This window comes from Chelon labrosus (assembly GCF_963514085.1).
Source record: "Chelon labrosus genome assembly, chromosome: 21".
NCBI lineage: Eukaryota > Metazoa > Chordata > Actinopteri > Mugiliformes > Mugilidae > Chelon > Chelon labrosus.
In genome coordinates, this window is record NC_140354.1 from 15444935 (window position 1) to 15458593 (window position 13659).

At 37.7% G+C, this 13659-nt stretch overlaps 1 protein-coding gene across 2 annotated transcripts; it reads left to right on the forward strand.

Annotated features, from left to right (window-relative positions):
- Window positions 1-365: 365 nt before the first annotated feature.
- Window positions 366-13156, forward strand: LOC311506371 (nuclear GTPase SLIP-GC-like). 2 transcript variants are annotated; one of them, XR_014699693.1, is made up of 24 exons: window positions 366-710; window positions 800-881; window positions 1262-1374; window positions 1498-1539; window positions 1656-1685; window positions 2031-2055; window positions 2163-2240; window positions 2340-2433; window positions 3109-3325; window positions 3449-3673; window positions 4853-5059; window positions 5158-5333; window positions 6169-6262; window positions 6372-6459; window positions 6592-6713; window positions 7041-7214; window positions 7299-7450; window positions 7582-7699; window positions 7902-8010; window positions 8092-8222; window positions 8515-8615; window positions 8700-8777; window positions 8915-9028; window positions 10889-13156. XR_014699693.1 is itself a non-coding variant. In XM_084570307.1 (23 exons), the coding sequence occupies exons 2-22, from the start codon at window positions 815-817 to the stop codon at window positions 8740-8742; spliced, it is 2406 nt and encodes an 801-aa protein (XP_084426433.1). In that variant the 5' UTR covers window positions 366-710; window positions 800-814; the 3' UTR covers window positions 8743-8777; window positions 8915-10857. The 2 variants fall into 2 exon arrangements, 1 of the variants encoding a protein (XP_084426433.1); XM_084570307.1 differs by lacking the exon at window positions 10889-13156 and having other exon boundaries at window positions 8915-10857.
- The last annotated feature ends 503 nt before the right edge of the window (window positions 13157-13659 follow it).

The window sequence follows — 13659 nt, forward strand, 5'->3', positions numbered from 1 at the left end:
TGTTTTGTGGGAAAATAATACGTACGGTGGTAAGAGGTGCAGACATTTATGTGCATAAACGAAAAACAAAGTAGCTGACAGTAACTGCAATGTACTACATCTACAACTGAATATACTGTATTATGGAAATACAAAGTTAAACACGTAGATAATATAGAGAGGCCTGCTGAGTTGTTTTCTTACTATTTTGCATTGATGTTTCTGTGTTTTAGATTTTAAGATTTTAACAGAAACAATGATAAATTCCTGGGACTTTAAAACGGTGAAACTCAAAGTTTTTAAGTGTAATTTTGCTTTTTGTTTACCTTTTCACAAAACTGAAAGTCAAGATTTCTTCATGGGGGAATTCATTAATTGGTGTTGCTTGTCCTCACCATACCTACTAGGTAAGGTGCATCCATCTGCCCTACAGTAACCCACGGCACTCCCACACCCATCTGTTCCTTTGTTCATCATTTCCTGATCAGCCCCTACGAACAAGTCTGATTCCACTTACCCTCTATCAGATGGTCTATTGTACCAGCTGAAAAGCAGCTTTTTAACCTTGGTTTTACAGTTTAATACGTTTTTGGTAACTGTATGATTTTGACTTCCTGCTTGTTATTAGACGTTGCCTTCATCCACATCTCTTCCAGCCTGATGTTTTTTACCTCCCTGTTGAATTCAGTCCTCTCTAACAACGTACCCTGTACTCTTGTTGTCAATAACAGGTAAGCTGTTTGAACTTTTAAACTGCATGAATCACTGTGTAAAATGGCATCCGTTGTGACTGATTAGAACATTATAATATATTTTTCAGTTTCCGTTACTAGCCATGGATGATTTTGTTCGTAACAAACTAACTGAATGGGGTCTGAGTGAGTGGATCGATAGATTTAAAGGTGAAGTATTAGCACTCATACTTGTGGGACGCAGACTCTATAAAATATATACTCGCACTGAAACACAACGTCTACTAATCTACAGACAAATTCTGCCACTTTTGTCGTCCGTGTCCAGAGAGTATAAAAGCACTTACAGTAAAACATCTGAATTTCACACAAAATAAGAGGAGACATGTGCTTTGTTTAATCGAAACAGAAAATAGAAATGCAAGAGAATGAACATATATTCAACTCATACAACCAATCTATAGCTCTGTGAGGCTTATATGATGATTAACTGCTGTGACAAAACCTATGTCAGTCTTTAAGTTCAGCTGAAGAAAACAATTCTTGTTTCTGTGCTACTAAGTTGAACTAAGTATTTATTTTTACAACAGATGAATACATCTATGAGGAAAGTTTCTATTGTCTTGGTATTGAAGAACTTAAACACTTAATCCCGAAGGCTGGGCCACGAGCAATATTTAAGAAGAGGCTCAAGCTATTAAAGGTAATGTTGTGAAGACACTTTTCACATTTGGCCTCTCTTATGTGGTTGCATGTTGGTGCAAGTGAAGAAACAAATAAAAGATCATGATATATAACAGATATGTTGATATTTTCTTGTCATTAGGGAGAACTAAACACAACTCAGGAAAGAAATGTTTCTGTTCAAGTAAGTTAAATACAGTTTCATGCTGATTATGTATGAGCTATGATAGAGATTATATTGTCAGTGTCTACTCAAAGTTTTGCATGACCTTGAACTTATTGTATCTGCTGTGTAAACAGGAGCATGGAGGAGAAGCTGAGTTGCCTCAGGTAAGGGTGACAGTGATTTTATAGACATGTAATAAGTGAACATTACTTTAATCCTCATACATATGTATTTGAGGAACTTAAGTGATAGATAATTATTTACTGTTATTTACTGACCAACAAGGATGATGAATGTGATCAGTGTTGAGTCATTTGCTGCACTCAACCTCCCAGACACTGCCAAGCTCGTCCTGAATTTGATGAGACCACAAGTGCACACTTCAGTTTGTGAATTTCCAACATATGTGTTCAAGACTGATGTACTTTCTAAGCTTGAGTGAATAAACTATTTCTTGTATAGTCAAGTATTACTTCTTGAGTCAGTTATTCATTTCTGTTCGTTCTCAGGTTTTGCAATCTACACGTGTCAAAGGTGAGATACACATTTAATAGTTATATACTATATTTTTTATAGTATATTTATACTCCATTTAAGTTTTCTCGGTAGCATTAATAATAATGACAAAACAATATTTTAAGCAAAGAGACCTCTGGACCTTCATGGCGAGTCAAGCAGATGGGAATCACCAGCTAAACGACAACGTGACACACACTTAGGTATTTACATTTCTTTCTTTCTGTTCATTTTCACACTTTGCATGTTGTGCTATAGTCTGCGGTTCAAAACTAAACAGTTCTTTACGTTTACACTGACAGAAGCAATCATACTGTCTGAAGAGAAACAAAAATTGGGATCTGTCCAATTGGAACTACACAACCAAGACAACCCAAAGATGAATGCTTTCTTGAAGTGAGTGTTAAGTTTTCTATAGCCTGTGAAACTGTAACATGGTCAGGAATGAAAGCAGTCCCAGACAACATTAAGAAACCTCAGAGTTTATTAATTCATTCACATCAATACACCACAGTTTGCAAAAGAGTGTAGTATTACTGTTTAAAACATCCCAAGCTAATTACATATTTATTCATCAATTTACAAAGAACAATCTCATTTGCAAGATAGACCTTGGAATTAATTGCAAATTGCCTTGCAACAAGGCAAATCATCAATTCTGTACAACAAACCTATCACATATAATTAGGTAGGGCCTGCCCACTTATTATTTTAAAGATAAGTCTGCCAGAAGAGTATGTGTATTTCTAACTTCACATTGTTATTGTAGACAGTGGTCCAGTGGTTTCAGGATTGTGGCAGCAGCACGAATATACCGGTTATCTCTGTAATGCAGCTTGGACAATATGATTGTTTCCAAAGGATTAACATTTATAAATAAAAAATCTATTTAAATTTTAATTTAAGCATGATATTCAAAATACAGTATGTTGCAGTTATGTAGCATTTATAGGTCTATATTCTTATCAGTAAATATTTGTAATGCCAAACTGCATAAATCTGATCTCTTTTTATCTCATGTATACGAATGTGAAACTCAGTAGCCCTAACCCTTAAACTTTTGTACAACAGGAAGAAAATTAATGGTTTGGAGACAGACAAGAGGGAGATGGTAGGTGTCTTTGGTAAAAGTGGGGCTGGAAAGAGCTCTTTGATAAATGCCATCATTGGAGAGAAGAGTCTTCTACCAACAGGAAGTATCAGTGCATGTACCACGGTCATGATTAAAGTCGAGGCTAACATGCACAACTCAAAGTATGAGGCAGACATTGAGTTCATTACAAAAGAGGTAAAACTTTAAATATATTTATTGTTATTTGAAGTTAACTGAAGTTACATTGTAGCTACAAAATGCTACTGGTTACACTGCATGTCATTTAAAACTAAAGATGAAATAACTTTGGTCTTTCAGGAGTTGAAAGAGGAATTGAGGTCCTTGGATCAGTTGTGTGGGGAAAATCAGGGAAAGGATGGTGGTGGTGATGATGACCTGAGTCATTACTTTGATGAAAAGCTGTCTGCACTGTATGGAAAAGAATATAAAAACAAGACCTCTGAAGAACTCATGGACGACAGTTATTTTAAAGAAATTCCAGAGTTTCTTGATTCCAGCAGGAAGACGTTCACATACAAATTAGTAAGAGAAAAAAATTTATGGAAATAATTCTTGCCAGTTTGATGTCATGAAATGTTTTATTCTCAGTTGGTCACATCTACTGGTTAGACGAGTTGGAAAATTAAATTTTCAACATTTGATTCCATTTTGGTTTTCCTATGTACAACGTATGGATTAAATTTTAACTTCCACTGGCAGTGTTTCTTAGTTGCTCTTCTATCTTATCATTAGAGGTCCATGCAAACAAAGTTGCAGGATCACTTTTGTTTTTCTTCCAATTTTTTTTCTTCTTATATTTTGCCTTAATTTTCTGCGTACCTACAAATGTCTGCCCAGGACAAACTGCAAAGGTGAAAGGCATTAAACCTGGTAACTTGGTAGAAGTCCTGCTATTCCAATTGCACCTCAATGCAAAATCAACTCCTCCAAGCCCGATCATCCACTTCTCACCAAACTTGGCATGTATCATTTATGGACAAAGATAATGAAAATTCTCAAAAGAACTTTGGCAGGGTTATTGATTACAAAGTTAATGGCTAATTAATTTTATGGTGTGCAACTATATAACTCAAAAGCTAATATTTTGTGAAGTATATACCCAAACTTAATCAAACTTCATATCATTGATAATATGATTCTGTACAAGCCCAACTTTTGTCTCCAGGGGGCGCTACACATGCAACGTTTGAATATCTCAAAAATTGCAATAGCTAATTTCATTAAATTTGCCATACATAATCTGTAACATATTGTGTAGATGCCCATCAAGTTCCGTGACATTACATCTACAGGGGGCGCTACACGTGACACGCAAATATTTTATGCACCTTTAAGGCCTATAACTTCGGAAGTATTTACCCAATCCTGATGCAACTTAGCGCCCGCCATATGCTTGCGTGGCGTACAATCATGCCAAGTTTTGTTAAATTCAGGCTGTAGGGGCAACGACTTCATGTTTATATCTCACAACCCACCACAGCAAACGTCTTGAAATTTGACAACACTAATCTGTGGATGACTCCTTACAACTCCACCAAGTCTATAGGTGGCGCTATTGGTGACTTATGCCTCTGCGTCCCGCACGGGGATGACTTCGCCATGGCATGGACCCCTTTATGATGCTTGCGATCATCACTATTCTTTAATGCATTTGATTGACCAAGTAAAATTCTTGCATTAATTTACTTTTATTTGTTACAGGCTACAGACTTATCTAAAGAGTTAGTCAAATACACAAGAAGTGAGTCAGAGTCAGGAGACGGTAAAGATGTAAAGAGGTTGTACTGGCCACTCGTGAAGTGTGTGACTGTCAGGGTGCCAGAGAATGAGTTTCTCCAACATGTCACACTTGTGGACCTTCCTGGAAATGGAGACTGTAACAAGAGCAGAGATCAGATGTGGAAAGAGGTAATGTATTCACATGTACACGCTGCTGTAATTCAAACATTTGATAAATGAGCTGATTATTAATTATTCATAATTAACATGATTTTATGCCTTTTAAGATTGTTAGGGATTGTTCCACTGTGTGGATTGTGACTGACACTAATCGGGCTGAGTCAGAACCAGAAGCCTGGGAGATCCTAGAAAATGCCAGTAGCTTCATGGGAAACGGTGGAGAGTGTCAGCAGATTCACTTCATCTGCACCAAGTCTGATCAGATTGGAGATGTGGATGATGAGTAAGTGAATGAAGGTGACAAAAATGTTGTGTAGTTAAATAAAACATTCAGATGAGATGTTGGAGCATGTGATGGCCAAGAGCACAGCAGGAGTAAATTCAAGAAACTCTACATACACTCACTTGTCAGTTCATTAGGTACACTAGTGAAAACATGAAGTTCTGGTATAACAGTCCCGAACTAAATCATAGCTTGATGAAGGTTATTGTGTTTAGCATTTGTTTAAAATAACTGATTGAACTGTGTAGTACTATGTAGTATTATGTATACTATGTAGTACTGTTTGTAGTACTATTGAACTGTGTCGTATCAACACGTTTCTATTCTTTTACTAGCTCCATTTTAGTTAGAGGACTCAGCTAAATAACAGAAATACTTGGTTTAGTTTAATCCAGTTTAACAGCACCACAAACTACATCTACTGAAATGATCCTATAGTTGAATTATCACCTTTATGATACTATTTTATCAATGTAACTGTCACAAAGGAGGATTTATGACACAGCTTTAATTTTCAAAGTTTCCAAAGGCCTCCTGTGACCACAAAACACATTTTTTGGTTCAAGGTGTTCCAGTACTAGGTACGCTTATAAATAAAACAACAGTACTGATGAAAAATCCATAATAAGCATTAGCACCTACTTTGATTAGCATTAAGCCTTGGAACTACCTTGACGGTTGCAGGCCCTACCTAATTCTAGAGAGCTTGACCAGACTTCACTGTCACTTCACTTGTCACCCTGACAGCCTACAAACTAAATAAATTTAAAAAATAAAATTTTCAGCTCTCTAAACATTGTATGAGGTGTAATGTTATCCATATTTGTTCTTGTAGTTCAGCAGCTGATGTTCGTGCTCACATTTTGGAAAGAAACGAGCGCGCCAAGAAAAAAGTGGAGACTAAATTCAAAAATCAAAAGATGATCCAGGTGAGTTTCTTTGGCACTAGGTTTTTTGATTACCCTGATCAAGGCTACAAGCTGCTATGAGTGATGTTTTGATCACTTCCTGTGAGTTTTGTGATTTTCTTTTCCCCAGAATCAGTTCAGTGGTGACCGCTTCGACGTCTTCACAGTGAGCTCCAAAGAGTTTCTGAAAAGAAAATATCTGAAGCCAGATGAAACTGGTCAGTTAAATCTCCATATAAACACACCAAGTTCATACTAGTTTTAACTTAATTCAGTCATGACTGATTTATTGGAGTATGATGATAAAATTATACTATGTAAATATATAATATTCAAATTGCATTTTACAGAAATACCCAAACTTCAGAAATTCTTGAGAGATCTCAATAACCACCACTCAGAGACTTTAAACTATGTGTCTGGAGCTTATGGGACTCTCTGTTGGATTCAAGGAGCTCACCATCGAGAAGAGGTAAGATCATTGGAGCTCCACTCATTGTCTTCTGCTGTCTGCTCTGTCATTAATATTTACACATGATCATATTCATATTTTAGTAAACTATAGTCAGTTTTACTGAAACATGCTAAACTCAGATCACTGACATCTCACATTTATCTGGAGCTACATTTTGATTGAAATATGATTCCTAAAAGTATTGTAGCTAGAATTGAAGTTAATTACTTGAATACTGGTTGCTTAAAATAGTTTATGGTCAACATCAACAGAATTTCATAAACTGATAAATAATTTGTTGCATTTATTGCTATAATTATTGGGGTTTTGTTTGTTTTTTTTCAGGTTGACAACAAAACAAACGTGTGTGAAGACCTTAAAAAAAACATGAACGATCAACTTGTCAGAGTCAAAACAACTATGGAAGAAGCTAACAAGGCTTTTGAAAAATGCCTCAGTGAGGGTGTTGAAAAATCCAAAAGTTCTTGTAAAGATGACCTGGAGTCCTTCTTCTCATCTGTATGTATTTGAATTACAAACATCAAGTCAGTTTTGACACATTGTGAACATGTGTTTAATTTATTTTATTCTATTTTGTCTCAGAAAAAAGCCAGAGGTTTTCACAAGACACTGAAATGTGTTGTTAAGAAAGGTGGAGTCTACCAACCAAAAGAAGGGAAACTAATAAATCTCAACAAGATGTTGTCTTCACACCTGACTGACAGCGTTGATGAGAAATTCAAGCAGACCTTCCCGTAAGAACTGTTTAATAAGAACATACAATTATTTGTTTTGAAATTATGGACTTAAAAGCTGTTATAAAACTATATTAATAAAAAACATATGTGTTAATGGGACCTTTAATGACACTTTCAACATGTTTCAGAAATAAAAGAGAAGGTGAACCATTCAACGGGGTCATCAGTACGCATTCACTCGTCACAGACGACTTGATTCAGAAGTACAGAGATGTGAAACTGCAGCTGGATATTCTAAAGACAGAGGTAAAGGTTGAGATAAAAACCATCCGGTTCACTGGTTATTGACATAACTGAGATTTTTTGCAAAGCTGAACCTAGAAATCTATTTCCTGTGTAGTAAAACTGAAATTGAAAAGACATTTGTGTTTCATTTTTGTTCTTATTCTTATTATTCTTATTATTTGTAGTAGTAGTATGTTAGACTGTACTGTTTTATTTCTCTTAGGAAGAAAAGATGAAGACAGAGCTAAAATCAATCATCCGGAACAGAAAGAAAACCATCTACAACAGTCTGACAGACACAATTGAGAAGGACATGAAAGAGTGCTATGACAGTAAGTCAATCATGACTGTCTGTCACCATAATAATACACACATTTATCATGTTTGAGCAAATATTTTCTGTTTTGTTTTAGGAGCAGCTGGATTTACAGGAAAAGGCACAGTGAAAAACATGAGGGACACTATTGAGGAACATGTAGATTCAAAGAACGTCATGTTTGATCATGCTAAAAAAGTCATGTTGAAGGAGCTGAATCAGTTGAAGGTTTGTCCCACTGTATGAAATTTAATTTGATGAGACTGTAAGACATGTTGAGGTACACATTTCTCTTTGTAAGGTACTTAACAGATTTTGGGTATTTTTTTTAATCCAAGCAATTATTTGACCCAGAACATTAATCCAAGACATACAAACACACATACATCTATATAGCTTTGAGCCCTTTCCCTCAGTGACACATCTAAATGGTCAGTTCATGTGTGATTCACTGAAGCTTAAACACAATATTTTCCTCTTTGATAAGTGATAATTAATAAAGATTTTGATGCTACATTAGGAGGACATTCTGAAGACACTGAAGACAACCATGATGGAAGCCATTGAAGTCTCACTCAAGACAGATGATTCCTCAATCCTAACCAGCAGAAAAATATTAAAGTGAGATCGTTCTTATAGAGCACTGAGAAAAATGTAAATATCATTAATAAATCAACAATCAATAATTGTTTTGGTTTATTTTAGATGTTTCAACAGAGCTTGCAGAGATGATGAAACGATACAATGACCTGAAGGCCCAGAAGAAGAGAAGTAGCTAATCAGGTAAAATATTTGATTAAATATCAATGTTATTTTATTTGATTATGAATAGTTTTTGTTGTAAATGTTGTTAACAGTCATTTTAACCCAGCAGCTGCACTGAATCTCTGACATGATACGTATGCTGTTTGTCTCTCCAGTGGATGTTTCAGGTTTGTTCTGTGGAGAAACAGCAGAAGCCTGGTCGCTCTCTGAACATCCCAAAGAGAAAGATGAATAAGAAGAGACCTCTGGATTTGACCTGAGTCATTTTTGTCAGTGTGTTATTCATGTTTTCTTTCAGTGCTGTTCTGATGTGTGCTTTGCTGTTGTTTTTTAATTCATGTAGAGGGATTTTAGATTTTTTTTAGCATACGTTGCCTGTAGTATAGAAAAAGGGCAGGGATGAAATGCGAAGGTCACTGGCTGGACTGAAATACAGAATACTGAGGTTTTCATCATAGCACAGTGCAACTATCATATGTAGTAATGTAATTTTCTTGTTAAGGATTTAAGTTTTCACTATACCCTATACACTATATATACACTACTGTAATATTAGTTTAATGTGGGTTCGTTGGGATGGGAGCTCTGCAGTTTCTCCTGATTTGACCTTTGAATAAGAACATTTTTAGTTTAATTTGATATGAACTGTAGGACACAGAGAAATAAATGCTTCTGTTTACACGAGAAATGCAGGGAAATAAAGGTAATAAATAAACTAGTGGCTTCTTACTCATTTTGTCTTATCTGCATTAGTTCAAAATACAACTTATTGTATTTTACTTGGTATGACGGTCAATAAACCTTGAGGGGAAGTACAATACTACAGGATTTAAATATATTTTTTTTAACAGCTTTGTTTGTAAGAAACTAATCATTTTCCCATCCTTGTTTATGTCTATCGCTTATTGCAGTATACCAAAGAACTTCATAAAACATTCATATACATGATACATTTATTTCCACGACTATAAATTGGCATGGACGCTACTTGAAAAGCTCAGTTTTATCACCGTGTATTTATTCTCTGAAACGTTTAAACTCCAAACTCATGAACTGCATGAAAGATGAGGACAAGAGCAATCACACCAAAACTATCAGTAGTTTGACTTGAGGCAAACACACACACGTTATACTGCAGTGGTACAAAGGGCTTCAGTTTGCTCTCTCTTGTAGATAATGATGGTGGATTTATTTTGAATAGATTTGCCTGGTTTTAATGTGAGCTATAGTGAATAATGCAGTGACTGAGAGAGCCCTTGTTTGATAACTTTGTCTTTGAAGCTCACGTTATGAAAGATGTTTTTCCATTGCAGTGAGAATAAATGTATGTAGGTTTAACTTTTGTGTGATACAAGTATTATTGTAATTGTAAGTCAAAATGTTAGATGTTTTTGTAGCTGCTACAGCAGCAATATTCAGTTTTTACCACACATTCAACAGGATGAGACAAACCTAAAAGTATTTTACTAGTACCAACATATAGAAGACATAGTAAATTGGATCTAGTCTAAAACCATATAAACATGACCTTTTGATGTAAGCTTAAATGCAAGTCCAAGTTTTTTCTTATTGTTCTATGAGCCTTTTAGTTCCTGAATTAGTTCAGACAATAAGCAGATTGAACACGTGCACTTTTCAAACTGCAAGGAACAGTTCATCTGTTTTGATTTTTTTTCTGTCGTTTTTATTAGATCTGTGGATTTGTGGATTCCTGCATTCCTAATGATCCTGTTCTCCTTTGCAGGACCAATTTCAGATTAAATCACAAAGACAAGTAAACAGGAAGTGTTTCATGAGGACATAAAACCCATTTTCTAACTATGCCAATAATCCATCAGTAATGACCGTACAATAGTCATCCATTTTCTACAAGGAGAGGAGTCAAGTGGGTCATTGCAGCAAACTAGCAGCGGTTCATAATGTCTGTGGAAATACTTCACTAAAGATGAAGCCCAGACTACTGTGACATGTCAGTCCTGAAATACAAGAATAGGCATCTGCTAACGCTAGCAGAGGAACGGTCTGAAGTTCATTCCATCAATAAGGTCAAAGGTCAACTAACGACTTCAGCAAATGTCCATCAACAATTTGCTGGTAAATGTCATTGTTTACTCTCTCTCACTCTGCAGTGCTCCCAACGCAAACCTCAGACACATCTTGTCAGGCTGTGGTGCTGGAAGGGTGCCGGTGGAGCAGCAAACAACCATCAACACCAGTGAACCACACCAACTTTGTCAGGGAAGGGGGAGGACAAAGATACATCAGGCCAAGAGAGACACCAAGGCCTTTTTCCCCCGACTATGAGTGGGACATGAGGGTTGATCTCAACAGGCAGCTCCGGTTCCCCACTGAGATCACCACCACATCTCTTCGCCCCGACATTGTGGTGTGGTCCACAGGCGCAAGAGTGGCACACCTCATCGAGCTCACGGTTCCAGCGGAGGAGGAGATGGAGGCCGCCTTCGAGCGGAAGAAGGCCAAGTACTCATATCTGGCCTCTGAATCTGAATCTGGATGGAAGACCACCATATACCCTGTGGAGGTTGGCTGCCGAGGCTCCGTGGGACTCTCAACCACACGCCTTTTGAGGGACGCAGGAGTGACGGGAGGGAAGCTGAGAAAGGCCATAAAAGAACTTTCGGAGTAGGCTGAAAAAGGCAGCTTCTGGCTTTGGCTGAGGAGGAAGGACGAGCTGGGGAAAAAACAACTAACCCCAACAACAGCTGCAGGGAGTAGCAGCTACCAGCTGCAGGGGGTGACAGGGAGACGTCCCTCTCACTGCCCCGCCACCAGGAGATGTTCCAGGATTAAAGGGGCAAAACGGTGAATGGTGGTTCCTGGCTGATGACCCTGCAACTGATCCTGCAGCTGACCCATGGGCACCGGAGGAGGTGCGACAAGCAGCAATGCCCAGCAGGAATTTCCACCTACCTGTACATTAATAGCTGTTATACATGAAAAAATTTTCAGAGGCGCTTTTTTTTTTTAATCCTGGCTGCATTATGTTATCTTACAACACACTGTGAAGCACTATTAAACGCTACTGACGGTGCCGATTTATATAGGCTAAAGATATCTACAGTGCACAGTATTGATAAGCTCATGTGTTGATGTTCAGTTCCGTTGTGCTCTATTAGTTGACATTGTTGCTGTGGTTGTAGCTTTTTTTGTGTGTGTGTGAGAGCCACATATTAGAAGTGTCAGACTGACGGTATTTATGGTGTTGTTACGGCCGACAGTAGCCTGTGTTCATTTCAGTTACCTTGCAGAAAAGCCTTCATACCTTCTTTTGTGTGAAACGCTATATTCAGGTCAAGAATATAGATGTCATTATTACATAGCATTATTTTTTGCTGTATTTTTATGTGTGATGTCATCGACTTTCACCTTATTTGATCCTGTTCTATAAATCTTGAGTGAAAGGGCAGTATTTTTTATTTCTTTAGAGAGGGACTCTCCTCTCCCTTATCTTCCCTGCTTTGCTTCTCACGTCTCGTCCTGTCTTGTCTCAAACTTTGGGAGCCTCCCTCCGCATTGCTCTCCAAATTTAAAATCATGGAATTGGTCAGCTGGTCTCCCAACGCAACTGACAGAATCTTCTCGATGAGAAGCTCGGGTTCGGGGGAACCTGTCTGCCCTGACCACCTGTTGATGGTTGACTCCGTCGGGGACCCGATCAGGGATGTCTCCATGGCAACCTGCTGTGTTATCGTGATGACATCCTGCGAACTGAGGCACTGATTGGGAGGCTAGACAAAGCGACTCTTCAGGCTTATGTACATATGCAATACACCTCCCCAACTCCCAATCCCACTCCTTGGCCGCTTTAGATTAAATTAGATTAAATAAAATAAAATAGAAATAAAAAATAAGTAGAATAAAATCTAGTAAAATAAAATAGAAATAGTATAAGCCAAAATGTACAAATTATCATATTAGCATATGAACAAATGTACAAGAAACAGAGAAGGAAGAGTATAAATTATATATACAGGGTAAAGTGTAAGGTGCAGTAGTATCCATTAACATTAATAACATTGAGTTATCTGTCACAGAAAGGTGAGTTGTTGTACAGCTGGACAGAGAATGGTATGAAAGTAGTCCTGTAGCGTTCAGTGTGGGAGCGGAGCTGGATCAGCCTGTTGGAGAATGAGCTCCGCTGCCCCTCTATAATCTGGTGTAGTGGATGTGACGGATTGTCCATGATGGAGAGCAGTTTGTCCATTGTCCTCCTGTCCCTCACTGAGACAAACGTCTCCAACTTACTGCCAATCACATGACCAGCCTTTCGGATCAATTTGTCGATCCTACTTATGTCCTTTTTGCTGGTGTATGGTGATGTATTGTCTGTATATGTACGGACGGGTTGAGTGCTGCAATTTTGCTGTACTTGTTATAGTGACAATAAAGTTCATTCATTCATTCATTAAGATCTCTATGGTTGTATTTAGAATGTTTTCTCGTCTGTTCTTCTCCCTTCACAATGTCATTGCACTGAGGATGTTGCGAGCAACAAGTGAAAAGGGACCGATGGCAGTCACATCACCATGGAAACTACATAGCAAGATTATCTGTATAAAAGCTGTGTGAGATGGGGAGGTAGCCAGAGGAGCTTCTCTCCAAAGAGAACCTGCAATTAGACTCTCTGTGAATTGCTGATTAAAGAAAACTCTTTGACTTATGACCAGAGTCCCAAGAAGTTCTTTTCCCATCAAATAATAAATTGTGATTGGTAGACAACTGGGTCGGAGCACTGCAGCTCTTGTGGGCTGTTCCCAGTCTGTAGTGGTCCTATCAAAAGTGGTCCGGGATCCAAGGAAAGAACAGACGTGAACCACCGACAGGGTCATGGGTGGCCAAGGGTCTTTGATGGTGAGTGAAGGCTGGCCCATATGAAGCC